This window comes from Topomyia yanbarensis, chromosome 3 (genome assembly GCF_030247195.1).
Source record: "Topomyia yanbarensis strain Yona2022 chromosome 3, ASM3024719v1, whole genome shotgun sequence".
Taxonomy (NCBI): domain Eukaryota; kingdom Metazoa; phylum Arthropoda; class Insecta; order Diptera; family Culicidae; genus Topomyia; species Topomyia yanbarensis.
This window is the reverse complement of record NC_080672.1, coordinates 181,014,480-181,041,387: the sequence shown is the minus strand read 5'-3', so window position 1 is coordinate 181,041,387 and position 26,908 is coordinate 181,014,480. Positions and strand designations below refer to the sequence as shown.

Genomic DNA, 26,908 nt, shown 5'->3' with positions numbered 1-26,908 from the left:
AAAATCTCAACACGTGTAAACGAGTGATGCACATCGTATTCGGTTTGGATTTCGTTCACACGGTAAGGGATCATCCATAAATGACGTAGCATTATATGGGGGAGGGGGGAGTTTTGTATTTTGTGATGATGTGTTCGACCACGTATATGGCACCCCTATCCCATTTGTATTGAACTGACATAAGTCAACATCTCAGCGGGCACACAAATTATGGGCCCCACTGACAGTTCAAATTGTTCTGCTCGTTTTGCTCGAAGCTCGACCTTCACTATTCAGACACGGCACGGCATGCCTCAATCATTAGATGTTTGTTAAAAAGTTTAACTATTGCACCGCCAATCGATGAAAAATGTTATTTTGGACATGTCGGTGAATAACAAAAACTCTTCACCATGATTCACCAACAAATTAAACAAACTCGAGTGTCACAAAATTGTGTCGAATGAAATTGATTCTGTTTATTGTGGATCGACCGTAACGCGATGTTTTAGATGTTGGCATAGAAATCATGGCGGCGTAGCAGATACCTGGTGACGACAGGGGGTAGGGGGCCATGTCATGCTACATAGCTTTTTTAAAGAGGAATAACTAACGTAGTTTTTTATTTTTTTTTTATTTTATGGGGACAAGGGGGGGGTGGGAGAATTACTGTCAAGCTACGTAATTACCAGGGGGTATTTAGAGGTTTGTGACGAAATGCTACGATGGGGGGGGGGTGTTAAAATCACTCAAAAAATACTACGTCATTTATGGATCATCCCTAAATGAAAGAAAAACCTCCACCGACTCTCAGTTTATAAAACCAAACCGAGCCACTCAGCACCGTTTACATGTGTGTACGAATTTTAACTTGTGTTGATGTATTCTCAGCAGCGGTTTCGGTTTGGCTTTAGAAAACCGAACCTGGTTTTTTCTGTACACTGTGCTTCGGTTGAAAGAAGAAGCAGTAAATTCGTCTGCAGTGCTGCCGAATAGAAAACTGAATTGAGTTCAATTAGTTTTTGAGAGTCAATGGGGTAATATCGAAATGGCTGGTTCAACAATTGTTTAAATTGAAATTAAAGAAGACAATGAAATCAGCGATGTCAATAAAATAACAAAAACAGTAAAATCAATTAAATTAATGAAATCAATAAATTCAATTAAATCAATTGAACATGACTTGAATCACTTGAAACTTCACATTAACACTCAATGCATTCAAAGTGGCCTGTATTTATATCGCCAATAGTCGTATCAATGAGATCTAATCCACGTCTGGTTGCGCTGGTTAGGCGATGCTCGAATAATCTTGAGCACACACTCGCATTTTGTATAAATATATCCTTATTATTACTGCTACGGCGCATCGTATTGATAATAATAATCACGAAGGACTGCAACCAGAAAAAAGAATTGAGCTTACTGCTATAATTAAAAAATATGCATATACTTACATTTTTATCCATATTCGTTCTAGTGTTGAAATGTTCCAGAAACAATAGGATTGCATCTGTACTCAGCAGCGCTGACTTGTATATGAATGACATATTGTTATCGTCTAAAACCTAGTGATAATGCGTCGAGTAACCAAAAAGGACATCTGTTCATTTTGGCAATGACGATCTGTCAAAAAATGAAGACATATTTTCAAAAAATGAAGATATATTTTTGCTTCAATACCAATATTGTTTCATTTACTTTCACCGATTACATTAACAACTTATTTGGTCAGTTTGTTTTTTCCGGGTTCCAACGCGCGCGGGACTGGTGCTTCTTCACATTGGGATCTCTTATTTTTCCTGTCATCAGATGCTCCTGCAGAAGGAATGTTATGTTTCAAATCACGAGTACAGATTGATCCACTGAGAAAATGTATCTAAAATTCTGACCAACCGATGTTTGCTTTTCCAGCACCTCGTGCGACTCCAATTACATCTTTTAACCAACATGAGCCAGGTTTGATCTCAGTACAGGTGTTACTAACATGACAAACAAACCAATATTTAACAGATCACAGCTTTCCGATAGTAACTTACTTTATGATACAAATCCGAGCACATTGGTTCGTTGAAATTCACTCATGCCCAGGGATGCCAACGGTACCGATAAACTACATTTTTTTCGGTATATTTACATTTGCACAAGCCGTACAGCCTGCTACAGCGACGCATCACTACAGCTCTTGCCAGAACGGTAGCCAAACCTAGTACATTTTCCCGTACAGCAGTAGAATACATTTTTGTGTTGCTGCTGTACTCCGACTACTCGGTGAGAGTGTGGCGTAGTAAAGTTTGTTCTCTCGCTTTGTACATTTTTCTCTGCATAGTCAAAGGGAGAGGCCCGCACACGAAAGCGTTGATGCCGGCCGTGAGCCGCATTAATTGTCGTCATTTTTGAATAAAAATATTAAAAAGATTAAAAATATTAAAAAATGTAAAATAAGGAAAGAGAAGCTGTACCGCTCGCGTCTGGTGGCTGAACTGGGGACAGTAGTTTTTGTCATGTTACTGCTTTGCACACAGGCAGCCGTACAGCGCTGGGCGTCCTGCACTAGCGAATGACAGCAGCATCGAGAGAGAAATGAGAATGTAGGCAGAAAAATTACAGCCGCAGAAAAGGTAGGCATTTTGCATCCTTGCTCATGCCAATGCCTTAGAGTTCCCAGATGTAAAACAGAGGCAACCTACACTGAAATTCTCGGTTAAAGATTTCAGTAGGAATAATTATTGTTCGCCAAGGAGGCCAAAATTCTTTATTATAGGCACTAGATGATAGCGGAGCCAACAGAAAATTTGAAAAACACCAATCAAATTCTATTATTGCCCCAAAAAATCTGTTTCATAAAAAATTCGAAATTGGGATTAGGCAATAAAGCATATTGTGTTATGAGTTTACCTTGAATTTCGAAGTTGTTGATCTGCTGAATATGGCCAAAATGCCACAACAGTGGCCAATTATTTTTTCCATCACCGGTAAATCCGACTATAAGTTACTGTGAAAAACAAAACATCGTTGCTACATAGCAACTGAAAATCAAAACAAGAAAGTGTTGCTGGAGAACATGTTTTTATGTCTTCTTCGAGGGGTCACTAAATGTATTGGTAACTGGCAAGAAATAACACGCACACCTTTTCTTCGGAAGATTTCACTAAGTTTCAGGTCGTGTCGTTGGTTTGTGGTTAAACCTGGGGTGGTCCGTTTGGTTCCAGCGGGAATCATTTTGACCTGTTAAAATTATGCGAAAGACATTCTTTGGTCCCTCTCAAACGTTTCTTTTGCCATGGACGAAGCGTTTTGAGGCGAAAAGGGACGTGTTGGATAGCTCAGTACTAACGGTTGGAAGCGGTAACTACAGGTAAGCTGTTTTAGGTGATCGCAGGTAAGTAGAACCCATTTCGTTACAGTTTCTTTATGAAGCAGGTAAGTAGCTTTCTTTAACTTAACTTCTCTTCTGTATTTAAACTTTCACTTTTAACTTCATCTATATTTAATTCTATAATAACTTCTTCTATCTTTCAACTAAACTTAAATATTTCATTTCACAGCTTTCTTCAGAATTTTGACGTTTCTCCGATGCCTATCCCTTGGTGTAAAAGAAGAGCGCGATAACATTCCAAACGGCCTTTTATAGTTCCCAGGGATTGATGGCGGAATTATGTTGCTCGATGCTGTCGTTTGGTTCAGTGGATACTCCGACAAATCCCCTGTGGCAAATATTCGCAGTGTTCCCAAAAATGAGTAAACGGGCAGGGTAACTCCGTGAATATACAATTAGCGTGCATACACGAACACACGGCCCCCTTCAGAAATCACATTTTTGACAGCAAACTCGAGCAAGCTGGTGATCGATTCATCGCCTAAGTGATGCAGATGGTTTGTCCCTCACGGCAGCTTCGACGATTGTTGACATTTGGTTGGAGTTGAAAACATCAGCATACAGCAGCAAATGGTAATCAAAATAAGACCCGGTAGCGGGGTTTAAGAAAATAATGTATTTTGGACAGGTTGTTACCTTGTCCCTTATAGAAAAGGGCGTTGTATTGTTTGATTTTGGTGCTAGCAGGAAATCAGTGGATATCTGGCTGCTAATTTTCGGTGTCGCTGTCTTCGTTGGTTGAAACTTGCAGTTTGGAGGCGGAGGATATTGGTAGCAAACAAATTTTCGCTACTGGACGACTGTAGCGACAGGTGGGTGTTTGTACAGTCACGACTCGAGCTACTCCGTCTGGTCCCGGATGCAACGAGTCAATCCTGGCTGTTGGCCACTGCATAGGAGGAAGGTTGTCATCTCGAAGGATTACCAGTTGATTCCTTGCCAATTGCACTGGCGGGTTGCACCATTTTGACCGGGGCGGCAGTGTGGCTAAATATTGGCGAAGCCAAGGTTTCCATATGTGCTGAAACATGTGTTGTGTTTTCTGCCACTTTCGCAGCCGGCTGAACGGGATTGTAGTGTAGTCGACATCAGGTACAGCTTTCAGAGTAGATCCAGCGAGAAAGTGCCCGGGTGTTAGCGGCTCAAAATCCGTTGGGTCGTCGCTCATAGGTACAAGCGGTCTGGAGTTTAAGCAGCTTTCGATTTGAGAAAGCAACGTTTCCATATCGTCGTAGGGAAGAGTGTGGGTTCCAAGTACACGGATAAAGTGTTTTTGTGCTGATTGGATAGCGGCCTCCCACAGGCCCCCGAAATGTGATGCTTTGGGTGGATTAAAGTGCCAGCGAATGCCGTTTTGTGCACATTCTTGCGCGATCAGCTCACGATGCCCCTTGCTTCGTATCAGTTGACGTAGTTCATTTGCAGCTCCGATGAAATTTTGCCCGTTGTCGCTATGGATATCCGCACACAACCCTTTCCGTGAAACGAAACGTCGAAGAGCTTGCAAAAATTTCGTTGTGATCAGGTCTGCCACTAACTCAAGCTTTCGTGCAGAAGCAAACAAATAATGCAACATAAGCCTTTCGTGGTGCAGATCGTCGATGCGGTGGCTGGATGTAGATGGGTCCCCAGTAATCGATGCCAGTTGTTGTGAAGGGCCTTGCTGCAGTAACTCGTGCGGCTGGAAGTTCCGACATAAACTGCTCGATTCGATTTGGACGAGCTCGGAAGCAAACTGTACATTTGTTGACAATTTTTCTAGCCAGGTTTCTGGCCCCCGTGATCCAGTAGCGAAGTCGAAGTAGGCCGAGAAGCAACTGTGGGGCAGCGTGAAGGTGTTTTTCGTGATCATTCGACAAGTAAGACGACCAGCTGGTGTGAAGAAGGTAGGATGATTTGATGCTTGTTGTCGTACGTTTGTTGTGAACGAGCCAATCGTCCGCCAACCCGAATGAGACGGTCTGTACTGAGAAACGGGGTGAACCACTTGATTCGAGATCTGGCTGAGATAGAATGTTGTTTTTCGAGAGCCTTCCATTCCGAGTTGAAAGTTTGCTGCTGGACCAATCTGATGAGAGTAATTTCTGCTTCATTCAATTCCTCAGCTGTGACGATGTGCGAAATTGGTCGATGTGAATTTTTAGGACGGCTGTTTTGTAGAAATCGTTTACAGTAGGCGGTTACTCGTAACATGAACTGGTAGTTAGAAAATCTGCTAACGTATGTGTCGATGAATGAATTTTCTGCTGTCGCTGTTACGTTCGTTGTGAGTGTTTTGCGTGCCTCGCTCATACTGGCTTGCGATGGAATAATTTCTGGCTGAGGCCACTCGATTCTGTCGAATTTTATCCATAGTGGGCCATGCCACCATTGTTCGCTGTTAATTAGGAACTCGGCAGTTGTTCCACGTGAAATGTAGTCTGCTGGGTTTTGGTATCCTGCAACGTGACTCCAGGTGCAGTTTATGGTAGCCAGCTGAATTTTGGAAACTCTGTTCGCAACGAATGTGGTCCATGTAGAAGGCGCGGCCCTTAACCAACTGATGACAGTCATTGAATCCACCCAAATGAATGCTTCAGATTCTAATGAAAGTGATTTGATTATTTTCTGGTAGAGTTGCGATGCTAGCAGTGCGCCACAGAGTTCCAGGCGAGGGATGGTCTGTTTTTTAAGTGGAGCTACTTTGGATTTGGCAGTCAAGAGAGCTACTTTGACATTCCCGTTTGAGTCCTCCGATCGTAAGTATGCACAAGCACCATATGCTTGTTCCGATGCGTCCGAAAAGAAATGCAGTTGCACTGTTGATGGATTTAGGCACATAGCAAATCGTTCAATCCTGAGATGATTCAACAGTGGTAGTTGTGTGTGATAATTGTACCAACGTTCTTGGATTGCTACTGGTAGCTCTTCGTCCCAACTCCATGGTTCCATCGATGGTTCCATCGCGATTCTTCAAGGTCCACAACATCTGCATAAATAGTTTAGCAGTTGTTACAACGCGTCCTACTAAACCGAGCGGGTCGAATAGTTGTGCGATGTATGATAGCGCCATACGTTTGGTAAGTGATGCGTTTGTTTCGGGTAGATGAATTTTTATCTTGTACCTTAAAACATCGGTAGAAGGTTCCCAATGAAGACCGAGAGTTTTTAGACATTGGTCTCGATCCAAGTCTACCGACTGCTGCAGGGCTCGATTTTCTTCGGGAATATCCTCCAACACAGTTGGTTCATTAGAGGCCCATTTACGCAGCTCAAAACCGCCCTTAGCTAACAGTGAGTCCAACTGATTGCGCAATTTGATGGTTTCAGCTACGGTGCTTCTGCCAGAAATGAGGTCGTCTACGTAGAAATCTTTGCGCAAGACATCTGCTGCTTCAGGAAACGCATCTTGTTCATCGTCGGCAAGTTGTTGCAGCACCCTAGTTGCAAGATACGGCGCTGATGCGGTGCCGTAAGTGACGGTCTTCAATTTAAACGTGTCCAATGAGTCGTCCGGGGAGGCTCTCCAAACAATGCACTGTACAGAGGTGTCTCGTTCATCAACTAGAATTTGGCGATACATCTGTTTAATATCGGCAATCAGCATTACGGGATGAATTCGGGACCGCATGATGATCGACCTCAAAGCGTCCTGGACAATTGGACCTACTAAAAGGGCGTCGTTTAAGGATTTTCCACTGCTGGTTTTACATGAGGCATCGAAAACGACTCGCACTTTGGTCGTCGTACTTTCTTCACGAATGACTGCGTGGTGAGGAAGATGATACAGTGGAGTGGTGGAATCTTCGAAGTGTGCTAAGCGTTGCATGTGTCCTTGGTCATGATATTCTTTCATGAAGCTACAGTATTGTTGAGCCAGGTTGCGATCTCGATGCAAGCGGAAGCAGTCGGAAGCGACGAATAGCGGTGCGACGGTTGTCGCCTAGAATAGCGAGTGCAGCCTTCTTGAATGGTCCTTCTGGTGAGCGAGTAACTGTCCGTCGGAAATAGTCTTCACAGGTGGATTCTTCCACCGAGTAGCAGTGGGACGAATCTCCTTCTTCGATAACCCAGAAATTTTCCATGAGCTGGTGCAAATCGGTGACTGAAGCAACGTTAGCGGTTATTGGAGTTAATGCCGAGCAGCAATTGGCCCTACCCGACACTACCCAACCAAAGACAGAATTTACTAAAACAGGTAGGTTGTCTCCGAGTGTAATTCGACCGGAAACTCTGAATAAGTCGAAGAATAATTCTGCACCGAGAATAAGATCGATCGGATTTGTTGTACAGAAAGAAGGATCGGCTAGGTGCACGCCAGATGGGATTTTCCAATGCGAAATATCTACTGACGTGGAAGGTAGATCAACGGTGACCTTGGGTAGCACAAGAAAATCGGCAGTGGTGGAGTAATCGCTGAGTCTGGATCGCACTGTTGATGAAAACATGTACCGTGCTTGCGTTGCAGACTGGCCGATGCCAGCAATCGGAACGGAAATTTTCTTGCGCTGCGCTTTGATAAGTTGAGCAAACGATTCAGTAGCAAAGCAGCACTCGCTACCTGAGTCAAGCAGAGCTCTGGCCACGTGATGTGTTCCGGCGTCATCAATTACAATGACTGCTGCAGTGGCTAGTAGCACACACGTTCGTCCAGCAGAAGCGTAACTTTTGGGTTTCATCTCGCTGGCTGGTACAGATACGGTAGGTGGCTCATTTGACGATTTCGAACTGGGAGGATCAGATATCTTCGGGCAATTTGGTGTATCGTTGGTACATAGTTGTGTATGATGTCGGCCTCTACATTTTCGGCAGGTACTGGTAGATGGACAATCCCTGCACATGTGACCCTTGCGCAGGCAATTCCGGCATAGCTGATGCCGACGAACTTCTTTCTCCTTTTCTTCGGCACTCAATTTTGAAAACGCTGTACATAGATATAGGGGATGCTGATCGGAACAAATGATGCACTTCCTGGCGCTGAACTGACTAGCCCCATGGCTAGCGAGTGGACGTTGGTTAAGCTGCTTCTTGATTACCGCGGGCGGTGGGACCTCAGACAATTTACCATTCATATTTTGAAGCACTGTTACTCTCCTCTGAATAAAAGCAGTCAAATCGCGAAACGAAACCGCATCAAGAGTGGACGAGTGCTCTTCCCAATCTCTCCTGGTTGTGTGGTCGAGGCATGTGCTAAGCATGCGAACCAATAGAATGTCCCAAAACTCCGTCTTCTCCCCCAGTTGCTGTAGAATCTTCACGTTTGCCTCGAACTTTTCAACCAACGAGTGCAGCTCGACCGCCGATTCGCGCTTAATTGACGGGAACTCGAACAGAGCATCTACATACGGTTTTTTCACTCTAGCAGGGTTCTGAAAATGCTCCTCCAGCAGATTCCAGGCAACGGGATAATTATTGGCACTAAGTGGTATGGTCTGGATCAACTTAAGAGCATCACAAGAAAGAGACGATCGGAGGTAATAGAATTTCTGAATATTCGACAGATCTTGAGACGAGTGGACTAGCGAAAGGTATAGATCGTGAAAGTTGAGCCAGCTTTCTAGGTTTCCACTGAACATGGGGAGTTTAACGTCCGGCAACCGCAAGTGCGATGTCGACGAAGGGATCAGAGCGTTTGATGAACTTGACGATGGTGCGCACGGTGTGGATGGCATTTTATTCACGGAGAGCAAGAATCCTTTCACTCGATAGTAGTGTGATTCGATGTCCGTTCTTTGCTTCAGCTGCTGTTCTATGGAAGCTTCATCCAGCGACTCGAGCTCACATTGCATCTTGTTGAAGTCGGTCTACAGCGCGATGAGGTTTTCTAGGCGAACGGGTACCTCGGGAGCGTGGTTCTCTTCGTCGTAGTCGTCGACAAAGGTTTTGATGAGGTTGTACGACGTCATGATACTGCGCAGTCGCAGCTTCAAGGATGTGATGCGACGTTCATTTGACATGATGATCTTCTACAGGCAATTCAATGCCTTGTAATTTAAAATTGCAGCAATGGCGGCGTCGCGTCTCGATTGAGATAAAGATGGCTGGATTCCTTGCAGCAAACCGTTCCGGAGCCTTACCGAAGCAAGATGGCGTTTGGAAGATGAACGGAGTCCGTCGTTCATCCGGCTCGAAGGACCAGTGTTGGATAGCTCAGTACTAACGGTTGGAAGCGGTAACTACAGGCAAGCTGTTTTTGGTGATCGCAGGTAAGTAGAACCCTTTTCGTTACAGTTTCTTTATGAAGCAGGTAAGTAGCACTCTTTAACTTAACTTCTCTTCTGTATTTAAACTTTCACTTTTAACTTCATCTATATTTAATTCTATAATAACTTCTTCTATCTTTCAACTAAACTTAAATATTTCATTTCACAGCTTTCTTCTGAATCTTGACGTTTCTCCGATGCCTATCCCTTGGTGTAAAAGAAGAGCGCGATGACATTCCAAACGGCCTTTTATAGTTCCCAGGGATTGATGGCGGAATTATGTTGCTCGATGCTGTCGTTTGGTTCAGTGGATACTCCAACAAATCCCCTGTGGCAAATATTTGCAGTGTTCCCAAAAATGAGTAAACGGGCAGGGTAACTCCGTGAATATACAATTAGCGTGCATACACGAACAGGACGAATATACAAACATTTTGTCCGGAATGTCTGCGAGTGGGAGAAATGATGACGTGTTAAGCGGTATTGTATGCGTGAATGTATGAGCGTGGAATCGAACAGAATGAATGAATGAATGCTCGTGTGAGTGATAAGATAAAATTGTTTTGGGGTTAATTCGAAGTGCTTATAGGAATGTGAATGATCGAGCAGGCCACTGATTGAGGATGAATGAATGGGATTGTATGAATGTATTTGGATTGAATCCCCAACACAAGTGTGTAGTACTGGTATCGTAAGGACACGTAAGACATTTCTGGGCAGTCGATGAAAAGCACAATATAATGCCGACAATCGTTCCCCTGCAAGTTGGAACATTGAAAATTGTCAATGCCACTTGCAGAATTTTGGGAATTTCGAGTTGTTACCGATCTTGTTTTTGGATTGGATTTAGGGTTCAACCCATAGCCGAATAGTTACAGTGGCTGACAGCCTCTCGCTCCGCGTATGTTGCCAGTATTATCAGGCCAAACATGAGCAAACATTTCACCGATGAGGACATCCGGTCGATTAATTTTTGATGAATTTTGACAAATTGCGGAAGAAATAATTAGGTGTTGTTAGTTTTTCTTTGTTTATTTATTTATTTATTCATTTCGTTGTTATTGTATCGGTGGTAGGTGTAAGGTTAGAAAAAAATTGTTGCCAATTTTTTTCCACCCGGTGTGATTGTAACCTGTCAGGGTAACAATTTCGCACTGGGTGGAAATATACCTATTCGTGTGTACTCTCTCCGTAGAGTGTATTGTTTACGAATATTTATGCTCACCGCTGTTTCGATGCCGTTCACATTTAGTTTGTAAATTTTTGTATAGTTTCGCGTTTGTGCGTTCAGATAGGTGTAGTAATTTTTGTTTTATGTTTGTATATAAGAAACATAGGAGGCGCGTTCTTAAATCCACCAGCAACTCATCGGTATTTTGATGCCTTTTTGTTGCGGGAGAGTAAAGCGACGCGCTGTGACACCAGTGTGCAACATAAACACAGCTTGATTATGTTGCGCGAGAGAGAGATCATCACATCAGACAGCTCAACAATCCATCGTACGGTAAGGGACGATGATTTGGTCAACAAACGGCATCGAGAGGAAAGAGACTTTTAACGTACACATACCAATACACCAGTTATTTGGCATGCGCTAGTATTGAATTGCTGGTGAATAAGTTTCACTTCTGTGATCAGCACTGCGTGTCAGTCGAGTGAGCAGTTTAGAAACTGATTGGACTTGCGCCTGTCGTTATTTCCTATTTTCTGCTTGGGCAACTTATGCACATCTTATGTACATTTTAGTTAATAAACTGCTTATCCTAAACACTAGTTGCGCACGCTGAAAATAGGAGAATAAACAAAGAACAAGTTCACTATATCGCATTTCAATTGCAACTCTTCCTTGCTTTATGGACTATACTTTAAATGCAGCTAATTATATAGCTGTTTATGAGTGTTTTTAGTGTTGGGTCTACTAAAAAGGTCTATATGTACTCGTCTCGATACTTCAGGCACAGAGAACAGACGTCCATCTTCAGCATTCAACTTGTGTAAAATCTCTAACGGTTTCGAAGGTAGTTTGGATATCTAAACCAGGTGCGCTACTGTCATCTGTTATTCCTCTACCCAGTCAAACTAGTCCGGAACCGATTCGGACTTCCAGCATGAATTCCAGCTCAAATGCGTCAACCGATAGAGTCGGAATCGGTTGTTTTCTTTGAGCTAGATTGCATGCTGAATCCATACAGGATTTCCAAACGGTTCCGGAATCGATTTGACGGATAATTGGGATAGGTTGGTGTGGCGGCGCTAGTGTTTTTCTTATATTAATTCAAATGTTTACACACATTTTTTAAATATTTTTGTTCGACCATGGATGTCTGTTCTCTGTGCTTCAGGCATTAATTAGGGTGAAACCAAAATTGTTATCAGCATTTATAATTTAAGTTTGATTCGGTGGAAAGTAGTTTCTTCAAAATTGTGCTTTTAAAGATTCAACATTTGAATATCTCATCTTCAGTTCGGTGTTTTCCGCTCAGCTGAACGGTCAGTTAATTTTTTCAATTGATAGCTCAACAACGTGGCTTCAATTTACTGATTTTCAGTGATATCCCAAGTAACAATTTTGGTTATATTGAAGTTTTATAGCGTTTAATGAAACTAATATTAAAAACCTCCCATGCTAACTTTATGGTCTTATGTACTTCCTACAGGCTGCTATAAACCCATGTTATGACAAATTGGCCCAGTTTTATTGTAATCAGTAGAACTTATGCAAACTATCATAGGAGTAATAGTTTTATTACAGTTCTATTCTACTCTTTAGGTGTGATATTAAACCAACAGCATAAAACATTCTCCTGACCTAGCATTGTGGAAAACCACTATATGAGCGCTATTAAACCATCATAAAACTGTGTAAAGTCTTCCTGAAGAAGCCCGTAAAACTTCGTATGCTATCCATGTTAGAACTTTCAGTTTTGACCTGAATTTTTTCACTGATTAGATGTGTTCAATAAAATTTTATCGTGGTTTTATTCCTTAACATCGCATGATGCCAATCATCGAACAAAATGTCATATTGTAAGGTATACATTTTTTTCAGAATAGTGAATAAAAGAACTTTATTATTGTTCATAACACATCCATGCGTGTTTGAAGGCATGTCGTTAAGGATTTATGGTGAAACATCATGAAAGAGCAACGCAAAATAAATGCGCCCCATGAATTCTACTAAAAAAGAGCATTCGGTAATATTTTTCTGAAAATATTGAAACAACACTTAATTAAGTTTTAGTAAAAAATGTTAAATGTTTTGTTAAAAAATACAGATTCTTTCAAAAAATGTCTCAAAACGTTTGATTCCACCCTTCATACGAACAAGAAGGCGTATATTTGAGAAATTTTACTTTGCAATTTGCTATTTTTGCTTCAAAGCGACATTTTTTTTTTAAATAAAACTTGGTATACTTGAATAATTCTTTCATAAGACAATTCCTCCTAAAACGGCCATAACTGAGCAATTCATATAGCAAGCTTGTTTATCATGGCACTTCTGCATCTATGTTGAGAGTGACAAGTTTTATGCTGGACTAAATAACAGCTTGCTGGTTTTGATTATTTTGACAGTGACTTTGTCCAGGATGGTAAATGAAAGGTGGGGTTTTTTACTATGTAACGGTGCGGTTGTCAAATTTGAGTAGCGCAATAGATTTAAATAAACGCACTGAATACTCGCCATCTCTATAGTGTGTTCACCATTTACTGTCAGTGGCATTCCAATCGAGGACGAGATTTGTCAATAGTCCTCGTACGATAAAGGTTCGCAGATATTTTCTTCAAATTGTGTACCGAAATCTAGGGACAGAACTTAAATCTCAATTAAAGATTAATGGGCTTCTCGTAATTGACAACTGCCTCAGCACGCACAAAAAAGCTCTCACTTTTATTTACAATCTTGATAATCATCCTGGAGAAACGAGAAAAACAAACCAATCCTTCTGTCAGCGGTTGTTCAGAAATTCTTAAGAGTTAAATACCTGCAAAGACGAAATAATCCTGACTTGGTTCGTCTTCTGCTTTGGGTCAAAAGAAATTGAGGGAGAATTCCATTTCCAAATGGTATTTTCGAAGTAACTTATTTGCACTACAGTTACTATATTACATGCAAGCAAACAAAGATTCGAGCTTCTGATGACAATTTTATACAGAGATGCCAGGTACTTTTTTCAAATGTCTGCAATAATAATTTCAAAATTCTGGGAAGAACAAAAAATAAAACTGAACTGTTTTATAACTTAAATTCTTGTTGTATGTTAGTTTTATTCCAGTTTTAACAAAGTATATAGAACCGTTTCACAACCACTATATAAACTTGTAACCTAAAGCTTTATAGTGGAAGTCATAACATAGTTTTATAGTGAAATTTAGGAACAAATAAAATGACAACTGCATAAAACCAAAATAAAATCACCGGTTTCAAGGATTCCTTCATAAAACCAGGATAAAACAATGATAAATCCCCGAGGCATTTTAATTGTTACTTGGGATATTTTCCGAGTTTCAGCAAAACAAATGGCACTTGTACTGAGACCTTGGTTGGCTGAGTGCTCGGCTGCGTAAAACTTGGTAAAAAGTTGCGGAAAAACTGAGAGTCGGTAGAACAAAATTAATGGTGTAGCTTCCAATCTGCTTATTTCGTTGACGTTGGAAAATGTCTGTATATTTTTATGAACATATAAGGTAATAAGCAGATTTTCTCCTTGTTTCTATTGTCACCCTATCTGTTAGATCAGAAAAGCACCTAAGCCTAAACAAACAGCATATTTACTGTTGGAAAATAATTCAAACAATAATACGTTCAATGCCCGACCAGGAGAAAATAACTGGCCAATAACCCGAGCATAATATTTTCTGGTATCATACCAAAATCTGGTATTAATTGATTATTAATACCTCATTGAGGTATTAAGCGGGTATTGAAGAAACATTTTCCAATACCTGCTTAATACCTCAATAAGGTATAATACTTTATTTTAGTATTATTTATGTATTCGTGATTTTTACGAATACCAAATCAATACCTTATTGAATACCTCTATACAGTAAATTTTGATATTGGAAGGTTGAAAAGGTTTTGTTATAATTCAGGTATTATAATAACTCGTTTTATTATCAAGTAGTTATTCATAGTATACATCTCCGTTATTATTTCAGGTATTTTACCTCTTATGCAAGGCTCCTCAATACCTTATTGTGGTGTATAAGTATTGGGTACAGTATACCTGAATTTAGTATTCCGAAGTTATTTTCTTCTGCTCGGGTGTTGCTGCTGTATACCAATCACTTAAGGGACCATAGATGTTTTTCTACGTTTTCTGACCCATCTTAAAAAAATCATCGAACACGAGAATGTAAAATATATTGAGGTCTCTTGCGTAATTAAAAACACACTTTAGTGTTTAAATACAATATTTAGCGACATGCAATAACTGTTTTACTGCCCCTCTTCGGTACCTTGAAGTTGCTTAGGCAAAAAGAGATGAAAAGCGCAATAGTTGCAATGCGAATTTTGAAAATACTTTCGAGAGTCCACAGAGTTCCAGAACAAAGAATAAGCCAGCGGTCACTGCTTGATGAATTTAAAATTCACAAATTTTGCATTAAATGCGGTGTTGTTTTTGTCGAATGGAATTTTTTAACTTTAATTGGAACGAATTGGAATTTGAATTCGAGTTTGTGTAAAATTGTAAATTCATATTCTAGAACTTATATGGACCTTAATCCAGTCACCAGTATATATTAATATCAGTAAATCTACTAAAAATGCTTCCGAAAAAAACTCTCTGAGTTTTAGTACTGGTTTCATGAATTTATCAGTTATACGGATGCTCTGGATCTCCTGGGAGATTCGGATGTAGCTACGAAAGTGAACATTTGAGTGAAAGTTTCAATTTTATTTTAGTTGTAATTTTCTACATGCCTTAAAAATTATTACAAAGGTTTCAATCAGTTTTTTCGATTGACCACATTATCTTTGTACAGTATTACTGAGGCCACACATGATCCACTTCGGCACCGATTCCTGTTGGCCAACCGCATCAAAGACAGTAATATTTACCAAACTCTGAATTTCTAACAAACAATTTGGTTTCAAAAACATTTAAATATGGCTTAAAATAATTTCGAAATTATTCGTTACAAAAATGTTACACCTAACGAAGGCTAACATTTTTCTCGTTGTTTCACTTCATATAGTTTCGTAGTAAGTAGGGGAAAGTGGTCGGTTACCGTCACTGGTCGGTTGTCGACAATTGATTCGTAGGTTCTGTACTACAACCAAAATATTTGTTGAACAAGTGAAAACCTGCTTAAAAGTTTTTTTGATCATTTGCTTAGTGTTATAGAAAGAAGCAGATCGATCGAAAAAGTATGCCCATAGAATATTTACGAGGTGAATTAATTTTATATTGCGGTTTAAAAATTGAATGCCGCCGAAACGTTCGCCACAATTGTTTTTATTCTGCTTTTAAAAAGGTTACTAAATCGGTTGTCGGTTCCCAAACATGGTCGGTTATGTGTACCCCATTTTTGTGCTGGGTAGTACTGTATACACCAAATTGTCACGACCAGAGAGACAAGGGGCCATTCATAAACCACGTGGACCAAAATTTGAGAATTTGATTGCTTTGCTTGAAAATCTCCCATCACGGTATTACACTTAAATGAGAGCAATAGGAGCACGTCTTACCTGTGAGGCGATCGTAAGCAAAAAGATGGCCGGTCGAGGTTGCTGCGATCAATGAGCCCTTTGGCTCGTCGTTGCTAACGCTGGTGTGCGTATACGAGCAATGCATTAATGGCTCAAAGAAATCGTGTTGCTCAAGGCATTTAGCTGAATACAATGCTGTCGTCCCGATCTACCATGTCAAACTTTGTAGTGGTAATATTTTATGCTGGCGGCCATTTTGTTTTAGTCTTATGATTGATTATATGCAATTATGCGATGTCATTATGTTAGAACAAAAGGAAAACTATTTGTTTTGTGATTTGAATATAATGTGGTTGGACTTTCAAAAAAAATGGGTAGTTTCATAAAAATGGGATTTAAAAAATTTTCCCATGTGGAAGACTAATATGAAGCAAACCTTATGAAAATCGTTCAAATCTCAACGACTTATGATATTTAATCCATTCATGCCCATGTTGTTTGTGGACAACAACGTTTTTAAACAGCTATAACTTTTGTTTGAGGCAAGATTTCTTCACAAAAACAAGTAAGGCTAATAAATGTGACTATTGACCTTCATTTGAGTACTAACAGTTGCAAGGATCAGCTCTAGAACTGAAGTTATTGCAATTAGTCTGATTGGATTCCGATGTAGCAGTGATGCCAGGAACAGTTTATGTTGACGACAGAAAATGAATTTTTCATACATCTTTGTTATGTTGCAATATTTTCGAAAACTAATAAAACTTGTCATTTTAAACTGTCTTTGGGTACCTTTTCCACATAATTGGACTATTGTAAATATTCTAGAAGGGTTGCATTGAGCATTAGAAGGTGAAAATTGAGCAGCTTCTAGCACTACAAGGGAAGCACCTATCTTTATGAAAAAAGGCTTTTCGTGTTTCTTGATCCCACTGTTTTCAAGGAAAAACAGTTTTGAAACCATACATGCACTAGACAAAAGTTGGGCATGAAAGGGTTAAAAGATTCATCACAAAATAACCTTTGAATTCTTGAATTCGTATTTTCAACCTCTAGCTATGAAATCCAAAATTAATGTGATTAGATCATGTTACAGATGGTTGCATCAAGTGATTTAAATAAAAAATTCTAATTCTTTTTCGTGCGATTTCTTATGATTTTTTCGATGATAGTTGTCATAGATGTTTTAAATTTTCACACGTGAAGCAGACGCACATTCTATGCTGTTATAAGTAGAGGTGTGCGCCGCACCGCCGATTTCAGGTAAGAATCGGCGGCGCGCCGGCGTCACGCCGATGTGCTTACTATTTTTACATGCAATCGTAGGCGCGGCGCAGCGGCGGCGGCGTGGTGCGCACCTCTAGTTATAAGCACTTGGACTATTTAAAAATCTTAAAAATATTTGAATATAACCGCTCATACCAATGACAATACAAATTTGTTTCATTTTTTTATAAAAGACAAAAATATGACGGCGTGGACATTACCCATACCCCACCCCCATCCCTATGGACAAGCATGGACTATCTCGTGACCTCTACCCTTTCCTAAATTGTCCACGTGGTATATGGATGGCCCCTAAGGTGATTTTTGCGAAATATAATATATGCATGCGGCTGTTGAGTTTTTTCTTTGCAGGCTACAAAGCAGCCATTTTCATGACAGGTGATCAAGCAGGAATTTTGCTAGTATGAAAAGGCACGTGGTTTACAAGCTTTCACAATTCACACCTTTCAGTTTACACGCTTTCACTCTTTCCTTATTTTGGTTATTGCGTGGGGGATTCTAACTGGATTCTTTTTACAATAACCGGCAGGATCGCCAATGTAAGAATTTGATTTTGCCAATGCTCAAACTACTATTAAATTTATTCTACATCATTTTCACATCAATTTGAAAACACGCTTGTTTGGAATTATTTTTTATTTGTGATCATTTATCATTATTCCCGAAAATGTGGTGGGAGAGCGGAGTTACCCTTTAGACTCCTCCTCCTTCCCTCTGGCTACGTGCAGCGTGGACTTCAGTCTGATTTGTCCTAATCTTTAATTAAAATATAGGTTGCCTGAAACTCACTCAAATGCAATGAATGCGATCCGTCAGTGCAATAGTAGTTCGTAATATTCGCACCAGTTTTTCACATAGGTACATATATTGTGCATCTAATGAAGAATAATGTTCAAAATGCCTTTGATGGTAGTTGAAATGAATAAATTTCCTTTTTTTAATGCAAAAGACTTGATGTTTTTTGAAAAAAAATTTGGCAATTTATTTTTTGCGTGGATTTTGAAATTACCACGGTTTTTTCAAAAAATATTCTAAGTCCTTTTGAATGCAAAAGACTTAGAAGATTTTCGGAAAGCTGGAAGAGACGGGTCTGGAAGATTCCTCATGGCCCGCACCTCAACAATATGAACATTTTCGGAATGGTCTTGAAGTAGGTACCAGAAATTGATTTTTGACGCCATTTTTAAATCTAAGATGGCGACTTTCAGTTTAGCGAAATTCGATATAACCCAATCAGTATGGGAAGCACAAATAGCTTTAATTAAACAGTTGAGTTTACTTGAATTTTAGCAATGTGTTTATTTTGAATCAATTAAAACCCCCAACTCACGTTACATACATTTCTTTCTTCTCTCACTTCCATTCTCACCGCACTCTTCTGGATGCGCACATAAAAATATTTTACATTTCGCTAGTTTATGATTAGATCTTATATTCGAGGATGTTTTGGATGATCGCCCAGATTTTTCATTCGGGAATTTCGGTTAACCGAAAGTCGCCATCTAGAATTTCAAAATGACGTCAAACATCGACATTTGTCTCCTACTCGTCAAAAACCATTCCAAAAATATTCATATTGATTAAGTTGTAGAGAATCTCGCTAAGCCGGAAATCACCATCTTGGATTTCAAAATGGCTTCAAAAATCAATTTTTCATGGACAACCTTGCGTTGAAGATGCTGATTTATTTATTTATTTATTCCTGGCACCTACTCGTTAAGACCATTCCGAAAATACCTATATTTATTGGGTTACAGCGAATTTCGCTAAACCGGAAGTCGTCATTTTGGATTTCAAAATGCCGTCAAACATACATTTCTGGCCCCTACTCGTCAAGACTATTCCGACAATACCCATATTGCATGCGTTGTAGAGAATTTCGCTAAACTGGAAGTCGCCATCTTGGATTTCAAAATGACACCAAAAATCAATTTCAGGCACCTACTCGTCAAGACCATTCAGAAAATACCCATATTGTTGAGGTGCGGGACATAAGGAGTCCAGACCCGTCTCTTCCATCTTTCCGAAAATCTTCTAAGTCTGTTGCATTCAAAAGGACTAGGCATATTTTTTGCAAAAAAACGAAATAATTGCGAAATCCGCGCAAAAAAACTGCCAAAATTCTTCTAAGTTCTTTGGATTTAAAAGGACTTAACATTTTTGTAGGAAAAAGTCTAAGTCTTTTGCATTCAAAAGGACTTATTTTTTGCAAAAACCGTATTAATTGCGAAATCCGTGCAAAAAAAAAACTTTTAAAAATATTCTAAGTCTTGTGTTGAGAGTTTTTTTAGGCGGACTTTCGAATTAACGCTGTTTTTTTACGAGGATTTTCGAATTAACGCGGCTTTTTACGCGGATTTTCCAATTAACGCGGTACGTATCCCCCGCGTAAAAAAACCTGAGTGTAATACATTTTCATTATACATGACATGACAACTAACAAGAAATCAATATTCGAGTTCTAAAATTTTGTAAAAGAAAAGACCAAATCGATAACTTGAACCAGTAATCAGCTTATTTAGGACTGGTGGTATCCAACGGGGAAAAACGATCGGAAATGGTGAGTGAAGCTAAGTAATCAAGTGAAAAAAAATTCCCCCAAAATTTTTTCACATGATTGCTTAGCTTCACTCACCATTTCCGATCGTTTTTCCCCGTTGGATACCACCAGTCCTAAATAAGGTATTGGCACTTAAGCCAAAAGACCAAAAAAATTGAATTATTAGCAGTAATCAGCGGTTTGAGTTTGGTCGTCTTGATCAGCTGGTAGGAGAAACAGGATAATGTTCGCATAATGTATAGGAAGGATGCCCATATGATCTAAACACCAAAAATGGTTTGGTTAAAATCTCGATGTTTCATGCATTTTAAAGATATTTGTCATCCCAAATTCAAATTCGATTCCTTAGAATTTTTTAGTTCCTTCTTCTATGGGAATTTCATGTGACCGGACGATTAACAGTTTATATTTCCGGAACCATACAACGGATCCGTACGAAATTTTGTAGCAGGAAAACATACCTTTAATTTGAGGCATTTGTGATAATCGGCCAAACCATCACCGAGAAACTAATAATAGCAAAAATAACCCGAGAATAGTGAAAAACTGTATTTGAGCGCAATGAAAACTTGAATGCCCAATTTATCATACAACTGCGCGCATCAATTAGCAACCATCCTACCAGATGCGAGCCCAAGAGCACACTGATGCCAAAACTTCGTTGACGGTGGTACACGCATTCTTGAAAGAAGCTTATACAACAGGTAAAAGAAGCGAAAGAGATAGCATGTCTGGATGCCGACCACATGTTGTGAGAATGGGAATTTATTTCAGCCAACTGCATGCCCCCACCATCATTTCAAGAACGAATGAGAAGCGCGATTGTCAGATCTGTATGCATACCGCGCAGTGCTACCAAAAGTACAGATGTTTCTATAAAGCTGCAGATTATTTGAATTGTATAGGTACAGATTAAAATGATGTCTAAGGAAACTACAGCATGATACATAATTTTGGTGATAAAATGGTAAAACAATAGTTTTATTTGACATTTCTAATACAAAGTAATATTGAGAAATTGTATATAGGATATATAAATTTACGTAAACTGTTTTTCTTTGGTGTGTAATACAAATATATTTTGTAATTTGTCTACTCCAAACAAATGATTTGCTGGCGAATGAACTTATTATTGAAACCTTAACAATAGAACAAATGATTTTTGCACTAAGAACTCAGTGTTTTTTATTTATTATTGACGGAAAAATAAAGCGAGATTGGAAAGGTTGATGTATAAAACACCCAAATTAACCAAATATTATTCAACTAGCAAAACGTTTGCATTAACTTATTGCTGTAAATTTCGGTACAAATTTTCTGAAAAAGTAGTGCGATTTTTTTATTCCCGGTAAATAATATAAAATGTGGCATCACTGGTACCAGCTTATTTTAGTTTCTCTTTGCCGCTCAGCAGCGAGAGGGGAATGGGTGTCGCAGCTCTCCAACGTGCAATGTTGCATCCGAAGTTTTGTATCACAACAGAGCAAAACTTTAGGCACGTTCTAAAATCCACCAGCAACTCATCGGTATTTTGATGACTTTTTGTTGCGGGAGAGTAAAGCGACGCGCTGTGACACCAGTGTGCAACATAAACAAAGCTTGATTATGTTGCGCGAGAGAGAGATCATCACATCAGACAGCTCAACAATCCATCGTACGGTGAGGGCCGATGATTTGGTCAACAAACGGCATCGAGAGGAAAGAGACTTTTAAAGTACACATACCAATACACCAGTTATTTGGCATGCGCTAGTATTGAATTGCTGGTGAATAAGTTTCACTTCTGCGTGTCAGTCGAGTGAGCAGTTTAGAAACTGATTGGACTTGCGCCTGTCGTTTTTTTCCTATTTTCGGCCTGGGCAACTTATGCGCATCTTATGTACATTTTAGTTAATAAATTGCTTATCCTAAACACTAGTTGCGCACTCTGAAAATAAGACAATAAACAAAGACCAAGTTCACTATCTCGCTTTTCAATTGCAATCAGAATACTCTTCCTTTATGGACTATACTTTAAATGCATTTTTTTAGCTTCCTACAGCTAATTATATAGCTATTTGAGAGTTTTTCGTGTTGGGTCTACTAAAAAGGTCTATATGTACTCGTCTCAATGCTTCAGGCATTAATTGAGATGAAACCAAAACTGTTATTAGCATTTATAATTTAAGTTTGATTCGGTGGTAAGTAGTTTCTTCAAAATTGTTCGCGCTTTTGAAGATTCAAAATTTGGATATCTCATCTTCAGTTCTGTGTTTTCCGCACAGCTGAACGGTCAGTTAATTTTTTCAATTGATAGCCACGCTGGCTTCAATTTACTGATTTTCAGTAATATATTTCCCGAATTTCAGCAAAACAAACGTCACTTGTACTGAGATCTTGGTTAGCTTGGCTGTATAAAACTTGGTAAAAAGTTGCGGAAAAGTGAGAGTCGGTAGAACAAAATTAATGGTGTAGCTTCCAATCTGCTTATTTCGTTGACGTTGCAAAATGCCTGTATATTTTTATGAAAATATAAGGTAATGAGCAGATTTTCTCCTTGTTTCTATTATCACCCTACCTGTTAGATCAGAAAAGCACCTAAGCCTAAACAAACAGCATATTTACTGTTGGAAAATAATTCAAACAATAATACGTTCAATATTGCTGATGTATACCAATCACTTCCCGATCAGAATGAAATAACAAGATTATAACAGAACACAATTTTTGTAACATATTGTGTTATAAATTAGGTCTCGTTAGTAGTTAAAATAACAGAAATTTATAACAAGTAACAATGCGAGAGATAGTTGTGAAATATTTCTGTTATGTGTTTCTGATCGGGTTAAGGGACCATAGATGTTTTTCTACGTTTTCTGACCCGTCTTAAAAAAATCATCGAACGCGAGAATGTAAAATATATTGAGATCTCTTACGTAGTTAAAAACACACTTTAGTGTTTAAATACAATATTTAGCGACATGCAAAAACTGCTTTACTGCCCCTCTTCGGTACCTTGAAGTTGTTTAGGCAAAACAGATAAAAAGCGCAATAGTTGCAATGCTATTTTGAAAATACTTTCGAGAGTCCACAGAGTTCCAGAACAAAGAATAAGCCAGCGGTCACTGCTTGATGAATGTAAAATTCACAAATTTTACATTAAATGCGGTGTTGTTTTTGTCGAAAGGAATTTTTTAACTTTAATTGGAACTAATTGGAATTTGAATTCGAGTTTGTGTAAAATTGGTCAATTCATATTCTAGAACTTATATGGACCTTAATCCAGTCACCAGTATATATTAATATCAGTAAATCTACTAAAAATGCTTCCGAAAAAAACTCTCTGAGTTTTAGTACTGGATTCATGAATTTATCAGTTATACGGATGCTCTGGATCTCCCGGGAGATTCGGATGTAGCTACGAAAGTGAACATTTGAGTGAACGTTTCAATTTTATTTTAGTTGTGATTTTCTACATGCCTTAAAAATTATTACGAAGGTTTTGAATCAGTTTTATCGATTGACCACATTATCTTTGTACAGTATTACTGAGGCCACACATGATCTACTTTGGCACCGATTCCTGTTGGCCAACCGCATCAAAGACAGTAATACACTCAGGTTTTTTTACGCGGGGGATACGAGCCGCGTAAATGAAAACCGCGTAAATGAAAACCGCGTAAATTTCAAAATCCGCGTAAATGAAAACCGCGTAAATTTCAAAATCCGCGTAAATGAAAACCGCGTAAATTTCAAAATCCGCGTAAATGAAAACCGCGTAAATTTCAAAATTCGCGTAAATGAAAGCCGCGTAAATTTCAAAATCCGCGTAAATGAAGACCACTTAAATTTAAGAATCCGCGATAAAGGGAACCTCATTGATGGATACCGCGTAAATTTCAAAATCCGCGTAAATGAAAACCGCGTAAATTTCAAAAACCGCGTAAATAAAAACCGCGTAAATTTCAAAAACCGCGTAAATGAAAACCGCGTAAATTTCAAAATCCGCGTAAATGAAAACCGCGTAAATATCAAAATCCGCGTAAAAAAAACCGCGTAAAAAAATACCGCGCAAAAAAACCGCGTAAAAAAAAACTTGAGTGTATTTACCAAACTCTGAATTTCTAACAAACAATTTGGTTTCAAAAACATTTAAATATGGCTTAAAATAATTTCGAAATTATTCGTTACAAAAATGTTACACCTAACGAAGGCTAACATTTTTCTCGTTGTTTCACTTCATATAGTTTCGTAGTAAGTAGGGGAAAGTGGTCGGTTGCCGTCACTGGTCGGTTGTCGACAATTGATTCGTAGGTTCTGTACTACAATCAAAATATTTGTTGAACAAGTGAAAACCTGCTTAAAAGTTTTTTTGATCAGTTGCTTAGTGTTATAGAAAGAAGCAGATCGATCGAAAAAGTATGCCCATAGAATATTTACGAGGTGAATTAATTTTATATTGCGGTTTAAAAATTGAATGCAACCGAAACGTTCGCCACAATTGTTTTATTCTGCTTTTAAAAAGGTTACTAAATCGGTTGTCGGTTCCCAAACATGGTCGGTTATGTGCACCCCATTTTTGTGGCAAGTGCTTAATTCTCTCTAACCTAATCAATATGGGTATTTTCGGAGCAGGCTTTACGAGTAGATAGCAGAGATCGATTTAGGGCGCAATTCTGAAAACCAAGATGCCAACTTCCGGTGAACCGTTTTTGATAATTTACATGGGAAAAGCCCATGGGTCGTGTTTTCACCGCTGGGTAGTACTGTATACACCAAATTGTCACGACCAGAGAGTCAACCATTCATAAACCACGTAGACCAAAATTTGAGAATTTGATTGCTTTGCTTGAAAATCTCCCATCACGGTATTACACTTAAATGACAGCAATAGGAGCACGTCTTACCTGTGAGGCAATCGTAAGCAAAAAGATGGCCGGTCGAGGTTGCTGCGATCAATGAGCCCTTTGGCTCGTCGTTGCACGCTGGTGTGCATATACGAGCAATGCATTAATGGCTCAAAAAATCGTGTTGCTCAAGGCATTTAGCTGAATACAATGCGGTCGTCCCGATCTACCATGCCAAACTTTGTAGCGGTAATATTTTATGCTGGCGGCCATTTTGTTTTAGTCTTACGATTGATTATATGCAATTATGCGATGTCATTATGCTAGAACAAAAGGAAAAATATTTGTTTTGTGATTTGAATATAATGTGGTTGTCCCGAACCGTCATGCCTAGTTTTCATTGCGGCAAGGTATTTTTTGCTGATGCGAGAGCTTTTTTTATTCAATTGCGATGTGGCGTACTAAAAGGGGCCATTCATTTACCACGTGGACAAAAAAACCTTTTTTATGACACCCTCGTGGACAAGTGTGGACAATTCCTAAACCCCTACCCCTCCCTACGGTGTCCATGTGGACTTTAAAAAAAATGGGTAGTTTCATAAAAATGGGATTTAGAAAATTTTCCCATGTGGAAGACTAATATGTAGCAAACCTTATGAAAATCGTTCAAATCTTAACGACTTATAATATTTCAAAGATTCATCACAAAATAACCTTTGTATTCTTGAATTGTTTCGTAATTTCAACCTCTGGTTATGAAATCCAAAATTAATGTGATTAGATCATGTTACAGATGATTGTATCAAGTGATTTAAATAAAAAATTCTGATTCTTTTTCGTGCGATTTCTTATGATTTTTTCGATGATAGTTGTCATAGATGTTTTAAACAATGCGAGAGATAGTTGTGAAATATTTCTGTTATGTGTTTCTGATCGGGTTAAGGGACCATAGATGTTTTTCTACGTTTTCTGACCCGTCTTAAAAAAATCATCGAACGCGAGAATGTAAAATATATTGAGATCTCTTACGTAGTTAAAAACACACTTTAGTGTTTAAATACAATATTTAGCGACATGCAAAAACTGCTTTACTGCCCCTCTTCGGTACCTTGAAGTTGTTTAGGCAAAACAGATAAAAAGCGCAATAGTTGCAATGCTATTTTGAAAATACTTTCGAGAGTCCACAGAGTTCCAGAACAAAGAATAAGCCAGCGGTCACTGCTTGATGAATGTAAAATTCACAAATTTTACATTAAATGCGGTGTTGTTTTTGTCGAAAGGAATTTTTTAACTTTAATTGGAACTAATTGGAATTTGAATTCGAGTTTGTGTAAAATTGGTCAATTCATATTCTAGAACTTATATGGACCTTAATCCAGTCACCAGTATATATTAATATCAGTAAATCTACTAAAAATGCTTCCGAAAAAAACTCTCTGAGTTTTAGTACTGGATTCATGAATTTATCAGTTATACGGATGCTCTGGATCTCCCGGGAGATTCGGATGTAGCTACGAAAGTGAACATTTGAGTGAACGTTTCAATTTTATTTTAGTTGTGATTTTCTACATGCCTTAAAAATTATTACGAAGGTTTTGAATCAGTTTTATCGATTGACCACATTATCTTTGTACAGTATTACTGAGGCCACACATGATCTACTTTGGCACCGATTCCTGTTGGCCAACCGCATCAAAGACAGTAATACACTCAGGTTTTTTTACGCGGGGGATACGAGCCGTGTAAATGAAAACCACCGCGTAAATTTCAAAATCCGCGTAAATGAAAACCGCGTAAATTTCAAAATCCGCGTAAATGAAAACCGCGTAAATTTCAAAATCCGCGTAAATGAAAACCGCGTAAATTTCAAAATTCGCGTAAATGAAAACCGCGTAAATTTCAAAATCCGCGTAAATGAAGACCACTTAAATTTAAGAATCCGCGATAAAGGGAACCTCATTGATGGATACCGCGTAAATTTCAAAATCCGCGTAAATGAAAACCGCGTAAATTTCAAAAACCGCGTAAATAAAAACCGCG

At 39.0% G+C, this 26,908-nt stretch overlaps 3 protein-coding genes across 4 annotated transcripts in view; all 3 read right to left on the bottom strand.

The window, feature by feature from the left end:
* LOC131693147 (uncharacterized) overlaps positions 1–26,908 on the bottom strand; it is a 369,761-nt gene that overhangs the window by 264,682 nt on the left and 78,171 nt on the right. The window lies entirely within an intron of this gene.
* Positions 6,189–7,166, bottom strand: LOC131687455 (uncharacterized). The gene has a single exon (XM_058971544.1). It carries the CDS (start codon positions 7,164–7,166, stop codon positions 6,189–6,191), a length of 978 nt encoding a protein of 325 aa, XP_058827527.1.
* On the bottom strand, positions 7,198–9,126 carry LOC131687454 (uncharacterized). The gene has a single exon (XM_058971543.1). It carries the CDS (start codon positions 9,124–9,126, stop codon positions 7,198–7,200), a length of 1,929 nt encoding a protein of 642 aa, XP_058827526.1.